Raw genomic sequence first — 20,938 nt, 5'->3', positions numbered from 1 at the left:
TGACCACTCCCACAGTTCTCTGGCCACATCTTCAACAGATGTCGGATCAACTGCTTTCCTCTCTCTGCCACATTGCACATCAAAAGAACCTATCTTTTCGAATTTTGTAATCATTATCTCCAGACTCTTTGCAGACATCAGACCAATGCCTTTTTTTCATTCCCTTCTACAGCGCTCTAGACACACAATCATATTCTTGGTAAAGAGATTTAGCTCAGCGCATGATTCTTTATGGAAATAGTCATGTTGGATGTCTCAGACGCAAACTGAAGAACAGCTGTGTGTTGCGTGTCTGTTGGTTTGCATATTCTGACACTTAGAGCCCAATGTATTGATGAGATTATTATTATTATTATTATTGTTGTTGTTTTCCGTGATGTTTCCCCATGTGTCAGTAATATACTGCCCAAATTTGACATGTTTCTGAGGAGTGGGTCTCTTCCTACTATGTTTTGCAACTGGAACATTAATTATGGACATCCTATTTATAATGAGAAAGAATATACATGACAGTTTTTAATTATGGAGACGTTATATCTAATAAGAGATAATATACATGGGAGGAATAGTTTTCCTGATGCTTTAAATGCCCTGCTATCATAGTTAAAACTGATTGCGAGAAAGAAAAGACACACACACACATTTTCAAATAGAGCACAGCACGACACTGTCTTTCTCACGGTTGGTTTTAATAGAAAACCTGTAGATTCTTGTTTTATAAAAATACAGCCTATGTCCATTTGAATGTTTGTTATAGTAGCGTGTAAAAATCTTTGTTATAGTATCATGTAAAAATCTAAAGTAAATCAGTCAAGTATTTTCTGAGATTTTTGGTAATAATGTTTACCCTTTCTGATATGTACAGTATTTATGTATTATATATATAAAAAGTGTATGGCCAATGTCTGTCCGAATGCCCATTAGAGTGTCGTTTCCCCTTTTATATATTAGATATACAAGGTGATAATAAACAGTCTGAAAAGTGTGTAAGGGTGTTGCAGGGTAGATTGTGTTGATAAATAATTGTTAAGAAAAAGATTTGACACATTGTGCCATTTACGAGTTAATTAGCATTGAAGTTAGACAATCAGGCCATTGCACACACAAATTCAAGTGGCCGCCAGAGATGGTTCCACCAAACTTGTCCTTCATTTGGTTTCCTAAAACTGAACAAGAAGGCAATACAAAAGCTGGACATGAGACGGCAGTAAGGATCGAACCTGAGTCGAAGACCGAACAGTCTCATGCGCTATCACTTAAACTAGGAGAACAACTGACACTAATTGTATTCGGTGGGCTGCTTGAATTTTTGTGCGCAATGGAATGATTGGCTAATTTCAATGCTAATTAACTCGGAAATGGCACAGTATATTGATTTTTTTAATAATTGTTTTTCAGCACAACCTGCTCTACAATGTCCTTACAAGCTTTTAAGATTGTTGCTGACCACAATGTATATTTATATATTATATATATTAAAATATATAGCATATGTCCTTCTAAATGTCCATAAGAATATCATGTAAAAATTTGAAATTAATTGGTTAACAGTTTTCAAGATTTTAGGTAAGAATGTTTCCCCTTTATATATACAGGGTGTTACAATAAGGTATGGCCAAACTTTCAGGAAACATTCCTCACACACAAATAAAGAAAATATGTTATGTGGACATGTGTCCGGAAACGCTTAATTTCCATGTTAGAGCTCATTTTAGTTTCATCAGTATGTAGTGTACTTCCTCGATTCACTGCCAGTTGGCCCAATTGAAGGAAAGTAGTGTTGACTTAAGTGCTTGTGTTGACATGCGACTCATTGCTCTACAGTACTAGCATCAAGCACATCAGTACGTAGCATCAACAGGTTAGTGTTCATCACGAACGTGGTTTTGCAGTCCGTGCAATGTTTACAAATCCAGAGTTGGCAGATGCCCATTTGATGTGTGGATTAGCACGGGTCAATAACCGTCGCGCGGTACGTTTGTATCGAGACAGATTTCCAGACAGGAAGACGTTCGAAGCAATTGATCGGCGTCTTAGGGAGCACGGAACATTCCAGCCTATGACTCGCGACTGGGGAAGACCTAGAACGACGAGGACACCTGCAATGGACGAGGCAATTCTTCGTGCAGTTGACGATAACCCTAATGTCAGCGTCAGAGAAGTTGCTGCTGTACAAGGTAACATTGACCACGTCACTGTATGGAGAGTGCTACGGGAGAATCAGTCGTCTCCGTACCATGTACAGCGTGCGCAGGCACTATCAGCAGCTGATTGGCCTCCACGGGTACACTTCTGCGAATGGTTCATCGAACAATGTGTCAATCCTCATTTCAGTGCAAATCTTCTCTTTACGGATGAGGCTTCATTCCAACGTGATCAAATTGTAAATTTTCACAATCAACATGTGTGGGCTGACGAGAATCCGCACGCAATTGTGCAATCACGTCATCAACACAGATTTTCTGTGAACGTTTGGGCAGGGATTGTTGGTGATGTCTTGATTGGGCCCCATGTTCTTCCACCTAAGCTCAATGGAGCACGTTATCATGATTTCATACGGGATACTCTACCTGTGCTGCTAGAACATTTGCCTTTACAAGTACGACACACATGTGGGTCATGCACGATGGAGCTCCTGCACATTTCAGTCGAAGTGTTCGTATGCTTCTCAACAACAGATTCGGTGACCGATGGATTGGTAGAGGCGGACCAATTCCATGGCCTCCACGCTCTGCTGACCTCAACCCTCTTGACTTTCATTTATGGGGGCATTTGAAAGCTCTTGTCTATGCAACCCCGGTACCAAATTACCAAATGTAGAGACTCTTCGTGCTCGTATTGTGGACGGCTGTGATACAATATGCCATTCTCCAGGGCTGCATCAGCGCATCAGGGATTCCATGCGACGGAGGGTGGATGCATGTATCCTCAGTAACGGAGGACATTTTTCCTGTAACAAAGTGTTTGAAGTCACGCTGGTACGTTCTGTTGCTGTGTTTCCATCCCATGATTAATGTGATTTGAAGAGAAGTAATAAAATGAGCTCCAACATGGAAAGTAAGCGTTTCCGGACACATGTCCACATAACGTATTTTCTTTCTTTGTGTGTGAGGAATGTTTCCTGAAAGTTTGGCCGTACCTTTTTGTAACACCCTATGAAACATTCCACTTGGGAAAAATATATTAAAAACAAAAATTCTGTAACTTACCAAACAAAAGCGTTGGTACGAGAGGATATATTGAAGGGCAAGTTCCCATCTCTGGAGTTCTGAATGGACACTGGTAGACAGTGTTTGTTGGTAATGAGGATCACCCTGTGGCTAAACATGTCTTGGTGCACGGCCAGCACATCTTGGCACAGTGTTACACCATCCGGGTTATCTGGATACTTCTCACTGACACCAACCTATCAGAACTCTGGAGATGGGAACTTGCCCTTCAATATATCCTCTCTTCCCATTACCCACCAGGCCTCAACCTCTGCTAATTTCAAGTTGCCGCCGCTCATACCTCACCTGTCATTCAATAACATCTTTGCCTCTGTACTTCTGTCTCGACTGACATCTCTACCCAAACTCTTTGCCTTTACATATGTCTGCTTGTGTCTGTTATGTGCGGATGGATATGTGTGTGTATGCGAGTGTATACCTGTCCTTTTTTCCCCCTAAGGGAAGTCTTTCCGCTCCCGAGATTGGAATGACTCCTTACCCTCTCCCTTAAAACCCACATCCTTTCGTCTTTCCCTCTCCTTCCCTCTTTCCTGATGAAGCAACCGTTGGTTGCGGAAGCTTGAAATTTGTGTGTGTGTTTGTGTTTGTTATTGTTTCTATCAACGTACCAATGCTTTCGTTTGGTAAGTTACAGAATCTTTGTGTGTGTGTGTGATATATATACATAGATTTTTCCCACGGGGGAAAAATCTATGTGGGAAAAGCGAAAGTTATATCTAAAAATAAAGATGATGTACTGACCAAACGAAAGCGTTGATATGTTGATAGACATACAAACACACACACAAAATTCAAGCTTTCGCAACCCACGGTTGCTTCATCAGGAAAGAGGGAAGGAGAGGGAAAGACAAAAGGATGTGGGTTTTAAGGGAGAGGGTAAGGAGTCATTCCAATCCCGGGAGCGGAAAGACTTACCTTAGGGGGTAAAAAGGACAGGTATACATTCGCGCGCGTGCACACACACACACACACACACACACACCACACACACACACACACACACACACACATCCATCCGCACATATACAGACACAAGCAGACATATGATATATTTAAAAATATATAGCTTCAGTCCATCCAAATGTTCATTAGAGTACCATTCAAAAATTTGAAGTAAATTATTCAAGTACTTCTCGTGATTTTTGGTAACAACAATAAACTGATATATCTCTCTCTGTCTCTCTCTCTCTCTCTCTCTCTCTCTCTCTCTCTCTCTCATAAGACCCATCAGGCGAAATTTTTCTGATGTGTCAGCAGATATTTGCAATTTTGGTTTTGCAGAGTGTGGCTGGAGTCAGCCCAAACAAAATACTGCTCTTCTTGTCTTGCATGTGATGCCCAGCATTGACATAAAGCATTGGTTTGCTTCCTGTTATAGAAAAAATTGTTTTTTAAGTGGGATATTATGTGCCCAATTGGTAGAGTGGTACCCAAAGTTAGTCTAGTGTGATATTCGTTTTAATGATGTTATTGACAGGAACAGTGAAACATGAGGAATAATTAGTGCTCCAGCAGTGACAGTATTGCCCTGGAATGTGCTGACTGCTACCGCCGTGCAGGAGCTTTGCTCATTTGCTGCTGGAGTGCTGGCTATTCTTTGTGTATTATGGTCCCTACTAATACATAACAATAAAACAAATACCACATGAGACTAATTTGGAGCTGCACGTAAGGTTCAGCTTTAAAAATATTTTTGTTTGTAATGGGACGTGAGAAGACACTTTCCATTCGCTCTGGGCATAGCATGAGAGACGTGATGAGGCATATGTGTTTGGGCTGACTCCAGCTACACATTGCAAAAACAAAATTTAAAATATCTGTCAAAACATCAGGGAAAATGCATGTGATGACTCACAGGAGAGAAAAACTGTATATTTATATATTACATATACTTTTAAAAAGTGGCACTGCAGTAGATATGTAAAAATATGCGTATTGAAATTCAACGTTGTGTCAAAATTTCAAAGCAATTAGTGGGGAAATTTCAGAGATTTAAGATTTCGAACAAATGAATATTTATTTCCGTAGATTGCTTATAGATTATAGCTGTACCAAATGTTTTAGAGTGCCAGTGTCAGCTGTTTAACATTTTGGTCTATTCTGTACTCTGTAGGAAAAAAATAGATATTTAAGGAATAAATCATGCTGCTCATGTTAAATATAAATTCAGAAAACCTTGTGACACAAAGAAATTTATATTGCTGTTTATTAATGGAAAGTAAGTAGCAGTTAGTAAAGAAAAGCAAGAAAGTTATGTTCAATGGGGGAATTAGAACGATGATTCTTTCGAAAAGGGAACTGCTAAATTCCGGAGTGAAAATAACTAATCACAGTGGTAATAATTGCAAACACTCACAATTTACTCTATATTTCATTCAAGTTTCAATAAGGGATCAGGAAAGGGAAGGTCTCAGCCATGACCAATTGTTAAAAACCATCCTGAAATTTGTCCTGAGTCATTGAGGAAAACCAATATCAGGATGGCTGAATCCAGTAACAAAGTCTATATTCTTGTATAAAATTTTTTGGTTGTTCGGACCTCGTCACATCGGAGTTAAAAGTCAAGCTTTTCAAGATTATTACCTCGTTCTTCAGGAGATGACTGCTTGCTGGAAACAAAGTCCGCTTCATTTAAAGCTTGACAAGCTTGAATGCCACTACAAAAGGAAGCAAATAATCTTCTTCTTACGAAGAAGTTGGTGATAATCTTCAAAAGCTCAAATTTTAACTCCAATTTGATGCACTCTAAACACCGAGAAGATTTTATACGAGAATGCAATGTGAAAGTCTTCGATGTTGAGTCTGGATTCTCTTTGCCTGAACAGCTTTTGCACTTCCCATTCTGTTTTAAAGATTTACAATTGTAATAACACTATCAGTCTAACTTGCATTTTGCACTCAGTTCAATGCTCTGTTGCATTTAAGAAAAAGCAGAAACCCTTATTTTTGTGAATGTCATAACTTTGCCCAAGACATTAATACAATGTGGCTAGTTACCCTGTGCGAAACAGTAAAGTAAATTCTTCCATCTTCTCTCAGTTATACTTTATTCTCATTTCGTTTCTGAATCAGTACTTCTACTTCGTTACCCCTCTTTTCACTACTTGAGTTCTGTTATGTTCCTCTTTCTCTGCCTCTCGCATTACTTCCTCTCATGCCCATAGCTGCCACTATCCTCAGTTTAAATGTGCTTGACTCTAATCTCTCTTCATTGTTAAGTTTTTCATGAACTAAAATAAGCTTTGTTTTTTTTCCTACTGTTGCTACTGGTGTGTTCCACAAATTATGTTGTTGTTACTTCTGGTGTTGTATTCTATATTAAATGTAAGTATTTTTACAATCCTCTTCTCTGTGTCATTATGAAAATTGTGTACAATCTGTGGAATGTCTGGTTAGTTGTAAGAGATGGCATAATTGTCCTAATCTGGCTAGAATAAAGAAAAACAGTTATTCATAAATAAACAGAATTGTCTGCTAGTTATTTATTTTAATGAATTTATCCCATAATGTGACTGAATAGACATAAAGTATTGATGTTGGGAATAAGAGTTTGTAGGAGGGGAGTCTTCAACTTTGATTTAAAAACTTGCAGTTTGTTATTAACAGCCTTCACACAAACAATCATTTTATATTAAAGTTAAATGATATATTATTCCTTGTACATGTCTGTTTACTGAAGATCATTTCTTCTGTTTGATGAGTAATCTATCACCACATACAAATTGCAGGCTTTTTCAATCTGCGCTTTCTCACCTTGCGGCCAGTATATCGCAGGAGCTACAACAGGTGGTGACATATGTATCTGGAATGTCAATAGTCAGTCCAAAGTTGTAATAGTGCAGCATGATCAGACTGTGTGCATATGTGGGCTGGTGTGGAACCCTTTGGGCAATGGAGAAATAGCCTACTGTGATTTCACTGGTCAGCTGGGCACAGTGGAGGACTGCCTACCAGTGGAGGAAGCCAAGGTGAGTGCAGAAAGTAGGGGACTCCGATGGAAATTGGAGAGAATATGATTAGTAGTAAAGAGATGAAAGAAAGAAAGTTGTCAGGAATGGCACATCAATAGGCCTCGCTTTGGGTTATATATATATTTTTTCTTATAGAGGTATTATTAGTCCTTTTACCTGTGGATTGTCAGTATTTCTTACTTCCATTTGAATCATTCTACAACTTATGCTTTGTTCCTTCTGTCCATAGGAACTTGAATTCATCATTTAGTTAAGCGTTTTGTCAGATTGTGCACATAAGTGATTTTAGTCAGCAGGGCATTCTTGAATTAATCTATTCGTTGACCAGTTGTTTCATACCAGACTGCCCTACAAAACTTTTATATAGGACATTTTATTATGTAAGATAATTAATTCTGATCTAATTTTAATATAAATAAAGTTAATAAATACTATTTTATGATGATGGTACACTTGCGATATTGATTTAATTGTTTTTCTTGTAAAGGGCTATGGCCACTTCATTCACACCCTGTGGGTCCGGGGGTTAGAATAGGCCCAAGGTATTACTGCCAGTCGTAAGAGGTGACTAAAAGGAGTCTCACATGTTTCGGCCTTTATGTGATGGTCTCCTGTAGGGTTTGACTTCCATTTTTCAAAATTTTCCCGAACGACGAGCCAATTGGGAAAGGACGCCTTACATGGTGCATAGTGTCCATTGTGCGCTGAGACGTCTCGCATCCTTTGGCGACATGGATCTACACTTCCGCTCATTCTCCAGCTCGTGGGTGAGGTCACCCTCCTGGGTGCGTTTTCCTGCATCTACTGTGCAGTATTGCTTTCTGCACTGTCGACGATGATGGACTTCTTAGCCCTTTTGCGCCTGATATCCAGCACGGTAGCCAGTCCGTTGTGCTGGGGCCGCCTTGCACCCTGTTGGTTGTAGCCCCCTGACCACACAGTGATCACTCTACTGATGCCTGCACTTTTAACTCCCCATGTATGCCAATGAGTAGATGCCCGTCACCCTGGGGCATCGGGACTCCCGGCAATGGCCATCCTGTCAGGTGGCCTTTGCTGTGGCTGGGTGGCACGCATGGGGAGGGCCTCTGGTTGGAGTGGGTGAAGGACATGCCATGAAACATAGTACATCATCTCTTGCTGGTGGTCAAACACCAGCAGTCTCTAAGCGGTCAAGGTCTAACTTCAGTGCTAAGGAATACGGCCCAAAATCTCCCCCCCCCCCCCCCTCCTGGCCACACCATAGGATGAACGCCAAGTTAAGGATGGCAGCGAAGCTTATTCGCCCCTGTACCTCATATGTACAAGAGTTGATGGGGAATCTTTCTTGCCAATGAAACCTCAGTTTTTGGTGGAGCATTTAGAGGACAAGTTGGGAGGTGGAGGGCTTGTCCATAATGCGTTCAGGGTCAGTCTTGATCAAAACAGCATCTTCTGCCCAATCACAGGTGCTACTCACATGTAACAAACTGTAGGATGTTTCTGTTTCCATCGCACCCAATAAGAGCTTAAATATGGTCCAGGGTATCATATTTCACAGGGACCTTCTTCTGCAGTCTGAAGATGATATATCCGCCAATTTAGAGTGGCGAGGTGTCCATTTCATCCGGCGCATCCACCGGGGTCCAAGGGATAATCAGGTTGCCACCAGTGCCTTCATCTTGGCCTTCGAGGGCTACACATTATCTGAGAAGGTCAAGGTGATGGTCTACCACTGTGATGTGAAGACATATATCTCTCCCCTGATGCGATGCTTTAAGTGCTGGAAGTTCGGCCATATGTCTTCCTGCTCCAGTGTCACCTGTCGAGATTGTGGATGTCCTTCACATGCCAATACTCCCTGTGCCCCGCCTCCCTTGTGTGTCAACTGCAGAGAGCACCACTCACCTTGCTCACCTGACTGCGGGATTCTCCAGAAAGAAAGAAAAATAATGGAATACAAGACCCTGGGGCGGCTGACCTACACTGAGGCTAAGAGCAAATATGAGAGGCTACATCCTATGCATATGATGTCAACCTACGCCGCCTCTACGACAACGGTTCTACCGTCTTCCGTTCCGCCATGTACAGTTGGTTATCAGAGCTGTCAGACTCCATCTGCTCCCTTGATGGTGGGGGCCACTTCCTTCCCTGTTGCTCCTGCACAAATTACTTCAGGAGCAAGCCCCCCAACTATCGGGGACGTCAGCTCCCACTTCTCAGCCAGAGAAGCGTAAGTCCTCTTCGGCTCCTCTCGCCTGGAAGAGATCCCTTGGGTTACTCCCTTTCCAGGTTCCCACCAGTGGCAAAGATGACACACACCAGTGACTGAAGCAACCACAGTTAGCTTGTCGTAAGGCTTCAAGGTCCTCCTCAGTCCTTGAGACTGAATCAGTGAAGCCCTCCCAGCCCTCTTCGGCTCCTCTCGCCTGGAAGGGATCCCTTGGGTTACTCCCTTTCCAGGTTCCCACCAGTGGCAAAGATGACACATGCCAGTGGCTGAAGCAACCACAGTTAGCTGGTCGAAAGGCTTCATGGTCCTCCTCAGTCCTTGAGACTGAATCAGTGAAGCCCTCCCAGCTGGACAAACCTAAGGAGCAGTGAGAGAAACCTAAAAAGAAAAAGACCCCCAAGAACCAAGGCACTGCGGTGGCACCCTCACCACCACTACCTACAAGTTCTGTGTCAGAGGATGAGGTGGAGATTCTGGTGTCGGCTGAGGACCTATATCTTGCTGGTCACTCAGACACAATGGATGTCGATCGCAAAGGTACTCATCTGGTGGCAGCAGGTGACCCTGAGGTGTAGACTGCCTCATTGCATGTTTCATGCCTTCCCAGTGATCAAGTAATCCTCCAGTAGAATTGTGGCGGTTTTTTCCACCACCTGACTGAGCTATGCCAATGCCAACTGTTAAGCTTTACACCTGCTTTCTGCATTGCCCTCCAGGAAACCTGGTTCCCGGCAATGCGGACCCCTGCCCTCCACGGCTATAAGGGATATTACAGGAACAGTATGACTGTTATAGAGTGTCAGGTGGAGTTTGCATGTATGTCCTAAACTTAGTATCCAATGAACTTGGGCCCATTCAAACCCCTCTTGGAGCTGTGGCTGTCAGGATAAGGACGATGCAGGAAGTAATTGTCTGCAATGTATATCTTCCTCCAGATGGTGCAGTACCCCTGAAAGTATTGTCTGCACTGATTGATCAACTCCCTAAAACTCTCCCATTTTTGGGAGATTTTAACGCACTTAACCACATGTGGGGTGGCGCCGTGCTTACTGGCCGAGGTAAGGAGGTTGAAAATTTACTGTCACAACTCGACCTCTACACATTTCAGTTTGGCGCATGACACATATTCAGCCATTGAACTCTCGGTTTGCAGTCCTGGCCTTCTCCCATCTATTCACTGGAGAGCACATGATGACCTGTGTGGTAGTGACCACTTCCTCATCTCCCTGCCACTCCCCCAGCGTCATGCCCCCGGACGCCTACCCAGATGGGCTTTAAACAAGGCAGACTGGGAAGCCTTCACATCTGCTGTCACCGTTGAATCTCCCCCACTTGGTGCCATTGATGTTGTCGTTGATCAGGTCGCGATCGTTTCTGTGGTGGAAAATGCAATCTCTCGTTCTTTAGGGTGCCCCCAGCGAAAGACAATCCCTTGGTGGTAGCTGGATGTCGCTGAGGCAATTAAAGAGCATTGGCAAGCTCTCCAGCAAAATAAGTGACACCCTTCCCTAGAGCACCTAATAGCCTTTAAGTGGCTCCATGCCCACGTTCGCCAGCTTATAAAACGATGGAAACGGGAGTGTTGGGAGAGGTATCTGCCGACCCTTGGGTGCCATATGTCACCTTCCCAAGTCTGGACAAAGATCAGACGTCTTTTTGGATACCGTACCCCAACAGGTGTCCCTGCCATTAACTTCAATGGCGTGTTATCTACCGATGCAAACACGATTTGCTGAGCACTGTGCTCGAGCCTCTGCGCCAGAGAACTACCCCTCAGCCTTTCGTACCCTCAAACGGTGGATGGGAAGGAACATCCTCTCGTTCACTTCACGCCACAGTGAACCCTATAACGCCCCATTTACAGAGTGGGAACTCCTCAGCGCCCTTGCTCATTGCCCCGACACAGCTCCTTGGCCAGATCAGATCTGCTTTCAGATAATGAAACATCTCTCGTCTGACTACAAACAACATCTCCTCATCATCTTCAACCGGATTGGGTGCAATGGCGCCTTTCCATCACAGTGGTGGGAGAGCACCATCATTCTGGTGCTCAACCCCGGTAAAACCCTGCTTGATGTGGATGGCTATCAGCCTCACCAACGTTCTTTGTAAGCTACTTTAACATATGGTGTGTCAGCAGTTGGGTTGGGTCGAGTCCTGGAATCACGTGGCTTACTGGCTCCATGTTCGGGTGCTTTCCACCAGGGTCACTCTACCACTGATAATCTTGATAATCTTGTGTCCCTCGAGTCTGCCATCCGAACAGATTTTTCGAGACACCAACATCTGGTTGTCATTTTTTTTGACTTATGTAAAGCATACGACATTCCGCAGGGCTCCGTATTGAGTGTGTCTCTATTTTTAGAGGCTATTAACAGTTTAGCGGCAGCTGTAAGGCCATCGGTCTCACCTCCTCTGTATGCGGGTGACCTGCATTTCGTACTGCTCCTCCAATACTGGTGTTGCTGAGCAGCACCTACTGGGAGCCATTCACAAGGTGCAGTCATTGGCTCTAGCCTGCAGCTTCCAGTTTTCAGCCACGAGGTTGTGTGTCATGCATTTCTGTCGGCATCACACCATTCATCCAGAGCCAGACTTTACCTCGATGACGATCCACTCAAGACATATCGATTATTAGGACTGGTTTTCGATGCCTGATTGACTTAGCTACCTCACCTTCATCAGCTTAAGCAGAAGTGCTGCCAGCATCTCAATGCCCTCCGCTGCCTGAGCAACACCAACTAGGGTGCAGATTGCTCTACGCTGCTGCAGCCTTACAGAGCCCTTGTTCAATCCCGCCTTGACGATGGGAGTCTGGTTTACGGTTCATTGGTGCCCTCAGCGTTACAATTGCTCAACCCAGTACACCACTGTTGTGGCCGCCTAGTGATGGGAGCTTTTAGAACGAGTCCAGTGACCAGTGTCGTGGTGGAGGCCAGAGTCCCTCCATTGAAGGTTAGGTGTGCACAACTGCTTGCCAGTTATGTTGCACACTTTCGTAGTTCTCCTGCGCATCCAAATTACCGTCTCCTTTTCCCAACCACGGCGGTTGATTTCCTGCATTGGCGACCCATGTCAGGCCTTACGATTGCAGTTCGTGTCCGGTCCCTTCGTCTGAACTGGAGTCCTTCCTGTTACCAACTCTCCTTGAGGTCCATTCCTGTACATCTCCATGGTGCACACCTAGGCCGCAGATTCTTCTGGACCTTTCGCATGGCCCTAAGGACTCTGTTAACCCTGCAGCTCTCCACTATCACTTCGTCTCGATTCTTGACATGTACCGAGGCCATGAAGTGGTTTACACCGATGGCTCAATGGGTGATGGTCACATAGGCTTTGCATATGTTCATGGAGGACATACTGAACAGCACTCCTTGCCAGATGGCTGCAGTGTTTTCACTGCAGAGCTGGCTGCCATCTCTCATGCTCTTGAGCACGCCTGTTCATGCCATGGTGAGTCATTTCTCCCGTGTACTGACTCATTGAGAAGCCTACAAGCTATCGACCAGTGCTACCCTCGCCACCCTTTGGTAGCGTCCATTCAGGAGTCCATCTATGCCGTGGAACTGTCCCGTCGTTCAGTGGTGTTTGTGTGAATCCCAGGCCACATCGGAATCCGAGGCAACGAACTTGCTGACAGGCTGGCCAAACAGGCTATGCCAAAACCTCTTCTGGAGATGGGCATCTCCATAACTGACCTGCTTTCTGTCTTACACCGCAAGGTTCTTTGGCTTTTGGAGACGGAATGGCTTAACAGTACGCACAACGAATCTGTGGAAGTCTTCCATGAGGTCCTCTTGCAGGGAATCAGGTGTCCTCTGCTGGCTCTGCATTGGCCATACATGGCTAACGTATGGTTACCTTCTCCGTCACGAAGACCCAGCTCAGTGTCACTGTGGCTACCAAATGACAGTCGTCCACCTCTTGCTGGACTACCCACTTTTAGCTGCTGTGCGGCAGACTTTTAACTTTCCCAGCACCCTACCGTTGGTGTTGGGTGACAGTGCCTCAACAGCAACTTTAGTTTAATGTTTTATTCGTGAGGGTGGGTTTTATCATTTGATCTAAGTTTTAGGGCATGTCCTCTGTCCCTCTGTGTCCTCCACCATAGTGCTTTTAGGGTGGAGGTTTTAATGTGTTGCAGAGTGGCTGGCTTCTCTTATTTCTTCTCATGGTCAGCCAGCCATGGTAATCTGCTCTCTTGTTTTGATCTCTTCTACATGTTTCTTATGCCTCTCTCTGGTTTTCTTGTCCAATTTTGTCCATTTTAGTATTTGATGCCCTTCTGTTAGTCTAGTGGTTTCTCCTTTATTCCAGTTGTGTTTTGTATGTGTCGATTATTTTACTCCAACCCTTGTGAAATTATTTTAATCGGAACGAGGGACCAATGACCTAGCAGTTTTGTCCCCCCTCCCCATCCCCATCTTTTACACAAACCAACCAACCACTTCATTTTTAACTATTAAGCCAGTTGTGTGTAATGTGTGTCTTAATTATTTCAGGTTACAGAAATCGTTAATGGTATACCTGCTATTGACAGGGTATTTGAAAATGAAGAAGAAGATGATGCAGAGAACGTATTCTCTCTTGAGAAGATAAAAGCATCTGTTGCTGTACCAACACAAGAAGGCAGTACCCTAGGAGATGAGTTAGATATACCTGATGCTTGTAAGTTTCCCAGTCGTTCAACAATTTTATAAACTGTTTGTTGGCTCAGTGCGACCTTTGACTTGCTATTTCTGTTTGCTTTTGTCTTGATTTGACATCAGACTATTTGTAGACAGCATTTCCCAACAACTTTCTCCTAATATATACTTATCACTGTAATAACTTCCATAACTGTGTGCCTTTGAGACACATGTACGTACTCTCAATCTGGTACTGCTACTATCACAGCGAACTTACAACAATGAAACAGGATCTGGAAATTAAACAGTTTATGATTAACACTGGGTTTATTATGACAGGAGTTCATGAAAAGATCCCTGTGTTGACCTAAAATCCACTCAAGAGTATGTGAACACACACGCTATTTACATTTTCTCTTGAGTTAGCCATTGCCCTTTAGGATTCTGTCCGGTCACCATGAAGAAAAATAATCTTTGAATATTACACAATACTAATCACACAATAAATACTTCATGCCATTGTTTCCACACCCCAACTCATACTTGTTCACTTTGTGAACTAACCCCTCAAACTGTCTACCCACCTTTTCTGCAGGGTGACAAGCTCACCGCACTCCCTAGCTGTGGGTGCCTCCCTGCCCCACCTGTAATCTTGGGTCCACCAGTGGTGGGTAAGGATAAGATTCAGTACTTTATGAAGTGTCAATATCTGTATCCTTCCATACTCTAAATGTATAACTCATAAGTTGTGTACATGCCTCTTTATTTGGTGCATTTAGATGAAAAAATGAAACAGGTATAGATAATCAGAAATGAAAGTAGTGATGTGAAGGAAATGCCTCTTTATTTGGTGCATTTAGATGAAAAAATGAAATAGGTATAGGTAATCAGAAATGAAAGTAGTGATGTGTAGGAAAAAGTAACTGCTTATGCTTCTTTCAATGACAAGTGTGAGTACCCAAAAAATCCAGGTACGTAGGGAAAGTAACAGCTGTTTGAGATTTTACACTCTTCATAATTCGTCTTAGCATATGCCCTTAGTTCTCCACACATCTACACTGACTTTCCCTTTCTCCACATACGTCTTTGTGTCATCACCTGACAGTGTTGCCCCTTCTTTCTTTTCAATCTTCGTATTATTTGATGTAAATAGTTCTATGTGTTTGTGTATTGTTCTTATTGTGTTTCTTCTCACAACAGTAGATGATGAAGATGATATCGAGAGCAAGAAAAGTACTCTTGCGAAGGCTGATCTGCTAGATGTTGTTTGTGAAGTTCAAGCACCTTTCCAACCGTCATCATCCCCAGTCCATCTTCAGCATAGATATATGGTAAAATTTTTATATCTTCCTTTATAATCGCATATTTTGTGGAAGCAGTGTATGTATAATATGTTCAACTTTCAGGTATGGAACTCTGTTGGTATTGTTCGTTGCCACGACACAGAAGAAGAAAATTCAATTGATGTGGAGTTCCATGATACATCAGTTCACCATTCAATACACATGCCCAACTTCCTGAAGCACACACTTGCAGCCTTGACTGAAGAAATACTTGTACTAGCTTGTGAAGCTCAGGAAGAATCCAGCAGGTAAGATTGAAGATCAATTAGAGTAGGCAAGAGGAGTTTGATATGGGAGTTAGTAAATGTAAGTTTAGTAATCACTTCTCGCATTTTTATGTTTCTTTATATGTGTGTACTAGTTGTATGCCCGTGCTTCACAACGGAAGTTAAAGAAGGGTCTTTGCATACTATCACTTCTTAGCATTCTGTACCTCAGTCAGTAGGATTACTTTGTCAGTAAATTCATTTTTGCTAGCCACGAAGTCAAATATGAATAAAACATATTAAAAGAAGCAAAGCAATATCATTAAGTTTTTAATACATGAAGTGAAATCAGTAAATATGGATATCCCAGCCAAGTAAATTCAGTGTTTGTATTCTTAAAGATAGATTGTGGTGCTTAATTATGTCACTGAGGTAAACTTTTGAAAACTGAGGTAAAAAAAAGCTAACAGCACCATTATTAGTTCTTTAGTCTAATATGAAACCACTAGTATGGTACAGTTAAGGTAAACATCCAAACTATTGAGCTGTGCAGACTCATAAAACTTTAAATTATGGTATTTTCTTTCCATGATCTGATTTTGATTAAATAAAGCCTATACATTGGCCAAGCTACTCTCATGTTACCTCTGAAAACACTATGCAAATTTTAGTGTGTTAAAACAGGAAGACTTTAAATTACAATGTCTTTCTTTTCTGTGATCTGATTTTGATGAAATAAAGCTTACACGTTGCCCCAAGCGATGTTCAAGTTATCTGTGGAAACCCCAAAAAAATTCGTGTAGTAATTTTGGAGATTAGCATGTTCCAACAGCCAGACACAACGGTTAAGCTTTTTTGTATTGGTATAGATGAAATGACTTCATGCATTGGGTTTGAGTTACTGTCTGGGGCACAGTTTCAGTTGTCTCTACATATTCATCGCATTTTTTATGTATATTCACATTTGTAAGTCCATTTTCTTCTTCACTTAAATCTATAATACAGTGTATCTCTAATAATATTACAGCTACTATTGCCATAAAGCTAAGTTGTCATTGACCAGAAGGATAGTTTGAACACTGTGCATAGTCCTGTTGGAGACACACTTTTTTAAATCATTAGCTTCTGATGTATATACCACATAACCAGCACAATGTTATATCATGTAATTCAATAGATAAAAAATCTACTCTCCAAGTGGTGGCAGGAGAACACACATATAAAAGAAAAGGTTTTGTACGTACGCAAGCTTTCAGAGCCAGTGGCTCCTCCTTCTGGCAGAAGGATTGAAGGGGAAGGAAGAGGGGTGAAGGAAAAGGGCTGGAGAGGTTTAGGAGAAGGGGTAGAGTTCATAAAACTCATCTAGAACCCCAAGTCAGGATAGACTTCTCATCCCGTCTGGTAAGTCTCTCCTGACCAGGGGTTCTGTGTGACTTCCAAACTGTACCCCTTTTCCTAAACCCCTCTAGTCCTTTTCCTTCACCCCTCTTCCTTCCCCATTCAATCCTTCTGCCAGAAGAAGGAACCACTGGCTCCGAAAGCTTTCATATATATATATATATATATATATATATATATATATATATATATATATATATATAAAAAAAAAACAAAGATGTAGTGACTTACCAAATGAAAGTGCTGGCAGGTCGACAGACACACAAACATACACACAAAATTCAAGCTTTCGCAACAGACTGTTGCCTCATCAGGAAAGAGGGAAGGAGAGGGAAAGACGAAAGGATGTGGGTTTTAAGGGAGAGGGTAAGGAGTCATTCCAATCCTGGGAGCGGAAAGACTTACCTTAGGGGGAAAAAAGGACGGGTATACACTCGCACACACACACATATCCATCCACACATATACAGACACAAGCAGACATATTTAAAGACCAGTGATCTTATATCTATTCACACATATACAGTCACAAGCAGACATATTTAAAGACCAGTGGTCTTTAAATATGTCTGCTTGTGTCTGTATATGTGTGGATGGATATGTGTGTGTGTGCGTGCGAGTGTATACCCGTCCTTTTTTCCCCCTAAGGTAAGTCTTTCCGCTCCCGGGATTGGAATGACTCCTTACCCTCTCCCTTAAAACCCACATCCTTTTGTCTTTCCCTCTCCTCCCCTCTTTCCTGATGAGGCAACAGTCTGTTGCGAAAGCTTGAATTTTGTGTGTATGTTTGTGTTTGTTTGTGTGTCTGTCGACCTGCCAGCACTTTCAATATAATCTTCAGTCCTGAGACTGGTTTGATGCAGCTCTCCATGTTACTCTATCCTGTGCAAGCTTCTTCATCTCCCAGTACCTACTGCAACCTACATCCTTCTGAATCTGTTTAGTGTATTCATCTCTCGGTCTCCCTCTACGATTTTTACCCTCCACGCTGGCCTCCAATACTAAATTGGTGATCCCTTGATGCCTCAGAACATGCCCTACCAACCGATCTCTTCTTCTAGTCAAGTTGTGCCACAAACTTCTCTTCTCCCCAATCCTATTCAATACCTCCTCATTAGTTACGTGATCTACCCACCTTATCTTCAGCATTCTTCTGTAGCACCACGTTTCGAAAGCTTCTATTCTCTTCTTGTCCAAACTAGTTATCGTCCATGTTTCACTTCCATACATGGCTACACTCCATACAAATACTTTCAGAAACGACTTCCTGACACTTAAATCTATACTCGATGTTAACAAATTTCTCTTCTTCAGAAACGATTTCCTTGCCATTGCCAGTCTACATTTTATATCCTCTCTACTTCGACCATCATCAGTTATTTTACTCCCTAAATAGCAAAACTCCTTTACTACTTTAAGTGTCTCATTTCCTAATCTAATTCCCTCAGCATCACCCGATTTAATTTGACTACATTCCATTATCCTCGCTTTGCTTTTGTTGATGTTCATCTTATATCCTCCTTTCGAGACACTGTCCATTCCGTTCAACTGCTCTTCCAAGTCCTTTGCTGTCTCTGACACAATTACAATGTCATCGGCGAACCTCAAAAGTTTTTACTTCTTCTCCATGAATTTTAATACCTACTCCGAATTTTTCTTTTGTTTCCTTTACTGCTTGCTCGATATACAGATTGAATAACATCGGGGATAGGCTACAACCTTGTCTCACTCCTTTCCCAACCACTGCTTCCCTTTCATGCCCCTCGACTCTTATAACTGCCATCTGATTTCTGTACAAATTGTAAATAGCCTTTCGCTCCCTGTATTTTATACCTGCCACCTTCAGAATTTTAAAGAGAGTATTCCAGTTAACATTGTCAAAAGCTTTCTCTAAGTCTACAAATGCTAGAATCGTAGGTTTGCCTTTTCTTAATCTTTCTTCTAAGATAAGTCGTAAGGTTAGTATTGCCTCACGTGTTCCAACATTTCTACGGAATCCAAACTGATCTTCCCCGACGTCCGCTTCTACCAGTTTTTCCATTCGTCTTTAAAGAATTCACGTTAGTATTTTGCAGCTGTGACTTATTAAACTGATAGTTCGGTAATTTTCACACCTGTCAACACCTGCTTTCTTTGGGATTGGTATTATTATATTCTTCTTGAGGTCTGAGGGTATTTCGCCTGTCTCATACATCTTGCTCACCAGATGGTAGAGTTCTGTCATGACTGGCTCTCCCAAGGCCATCAGTAGTTCTAATGGAATGTTGTCTACTCCCGGGGCCTTGTTTCGACTCAGGTCTTTCAGTGCTCTGTCAAACTCTTCACGCAGTATCTTATCTCCCATTTCATCTTCATCTACATCCTCTTCCATTTCCATAATATTGTCCTCAAGTACATCGCCCTTGTATAAACCCTCTATATACTCCTTCCACCTTTCTGCCTTCCCTTCTTTACTTAGAACTGGGTTGCCATCTGAGCTCTTGATATTCATACAAGTGGTTCTCTTTTCTCCAAAGGTCTCTTTAATTTTCCTGTAGGCAGTATCTATCTTACCCCTAGTGAGACAAGCCTCTACATCCTTACACTTGTCCTTTAGCCATCCCTGCTTAGCCATTTTGCACTTCCTGTCGATCTCATTTTTGAGACGTTTGTATTCCTTTTTGCCTGCTTCATTTACTGCATTTTTATATTTTCTCCTTTCATCAATTAAATTCAATATTTCTTCTGTTACCCAAGGATTTCTATTAGCCCTCGCCTTTTTACCTACTTGATCGTCTGCTGCCTTCACTACTTCATCTCTCAGAGCTACCCATTCTTCTTCTACTGTATTTCTTTCCCCCATTCCTGTCAATTGTTCCCTTATGCTCTCCCTGAAACTCTCTACAACCTCTGGTTCTTTCAGTTTATCCAGGTCCCATCTCCTTAGATTCCCACCTTTTTGCAGTTTCTTCAGTTTCAATCTGCAGTTCATAACCAATAGATTGTGGTCAGAATCCACATCTGCCCCTGGAAATGTCTTACAATTTAAAACCTGGTTCCTAAATCTCTGTCTTACCATTATATAATCTATCTGATACCTTTTAGTATCTCCAGGATTCTTCCAGGTATACAACTTTCTTTTATGATTCTTGAACCAAGTGTTAGCTATGATTAAGTTATGCTCTGTGCAAAATTCTACAAGGCGGCTTCCTCTTTCATTTCTTCCCCCCGACCCATATTCACCAACTATGTTTCCTTCTCTCCCTTTTCCTACTGACGAATTCCAGTCACCCATGACTATTAAATTTTCGTCTCCCTTCACTACCTGAATAATTTCTTTTATCTCGTCATACATTTCATCTATTTCTTCAAGGCATGGGCCTTGTGTCTATCTTGGCCACACTAATGCGTTCACTATGCTGTTTGTAGTAGCTAACCCGCACTCCTATTTTTTTATTCATTATTAAACCTACTCCTGCATTACCCCTATTTGATTTTGTATTTATAACCCTGTAATCACCTGACCAAAAGTCTTGTTCCTCCTGCCACCAAACTTCACTAATTCCCACTATATCTAACTTTAACTTATCCATTCCCCTTTTTAAATTTTCTAACCTACCTGCCCGATTAAGGGATCTGACATTCCACGCTCCGATCCGTAGAACGCCAGTTTTCTTTCTCCTGATAACGACGTCCTCTTGAGTAGTCCCCGCCCGGAGATCCGAATGGGGGACTATTTTACCTCCAGAATATTTTACCCAAGAGGATGCTATCATCATTTAATCATACAGTAAAGCTGCATGTCCTCGGGAAAAATTACGGCTGTAGTTTCCCCTTGCTTTCAGCCGTTCACAGTACCAGCACAGCAAGGCCGTTTTGGTTAATGTTACAAGGCCAGATCAGTCAATCACCCAGACTGTTGCCCCTGCAACTACTGAAAAGGCTGCTGCCCCTCTTCAGGAACCACATGT

General features: G+C 42.4%; 1 protein-coding gene across 2 annotated transcripts in view; it reads left to right on the top strand.

The window, feature by feature from the left end:
• LOC124777295 (WD repeat and HMG-box DNA-binding protein 1) overlaps positions 1–20,938 on the top strand; it is a 209,301-nt gene that overhangs the window by 61,141 nt on the left and 127,222 nt on the right. The window contains exons 6-9 of one of the 2 annotated variants that reach the window (XM_047252646.1): positions 6,959–7,198; positions 13,916–14,081; positions 15,245–15,372; positions 15,448–15,632. In XM_047252646.1, coding sequence (XP_047108602.1) covers positions 6,959–7,198; positions 13,916–14,081; positions 15,245–15,372; positions 15,448–15,632 — 719 coding nt within the window. Of the gene's footprint in view, positions 1–6,958; positions 7,199–13,915; positions 14,082–15,241; positions 15,373–15,447; positions 15,633–20,938 lie in introns of both variants that reach the window. The other variant, XM_047252645.1, reaches the window with a different exon arrangement.

This window comes from Schistocerca piceifrons, chromosome 2 (assembly GCF_021461385.2).
Source record: "Schistocerca piceifrons isolate TAMUIC-IGC-003096 chromosome 2, iqSchPice1.1, whole genome shotgun sequence".
NCBI classification, from domain to species: domain Eukaryota; kingdom Metazoa; phylum Arthropoda; class Insecta; order Orthoptera; family Acrididae; genus Schistocerca; species Schistocerca piceifrons.
Note: the sequence above shows the minus strand (reverse complement) of the source record. Positions and strands in the feature narration are given on the sequence as shown.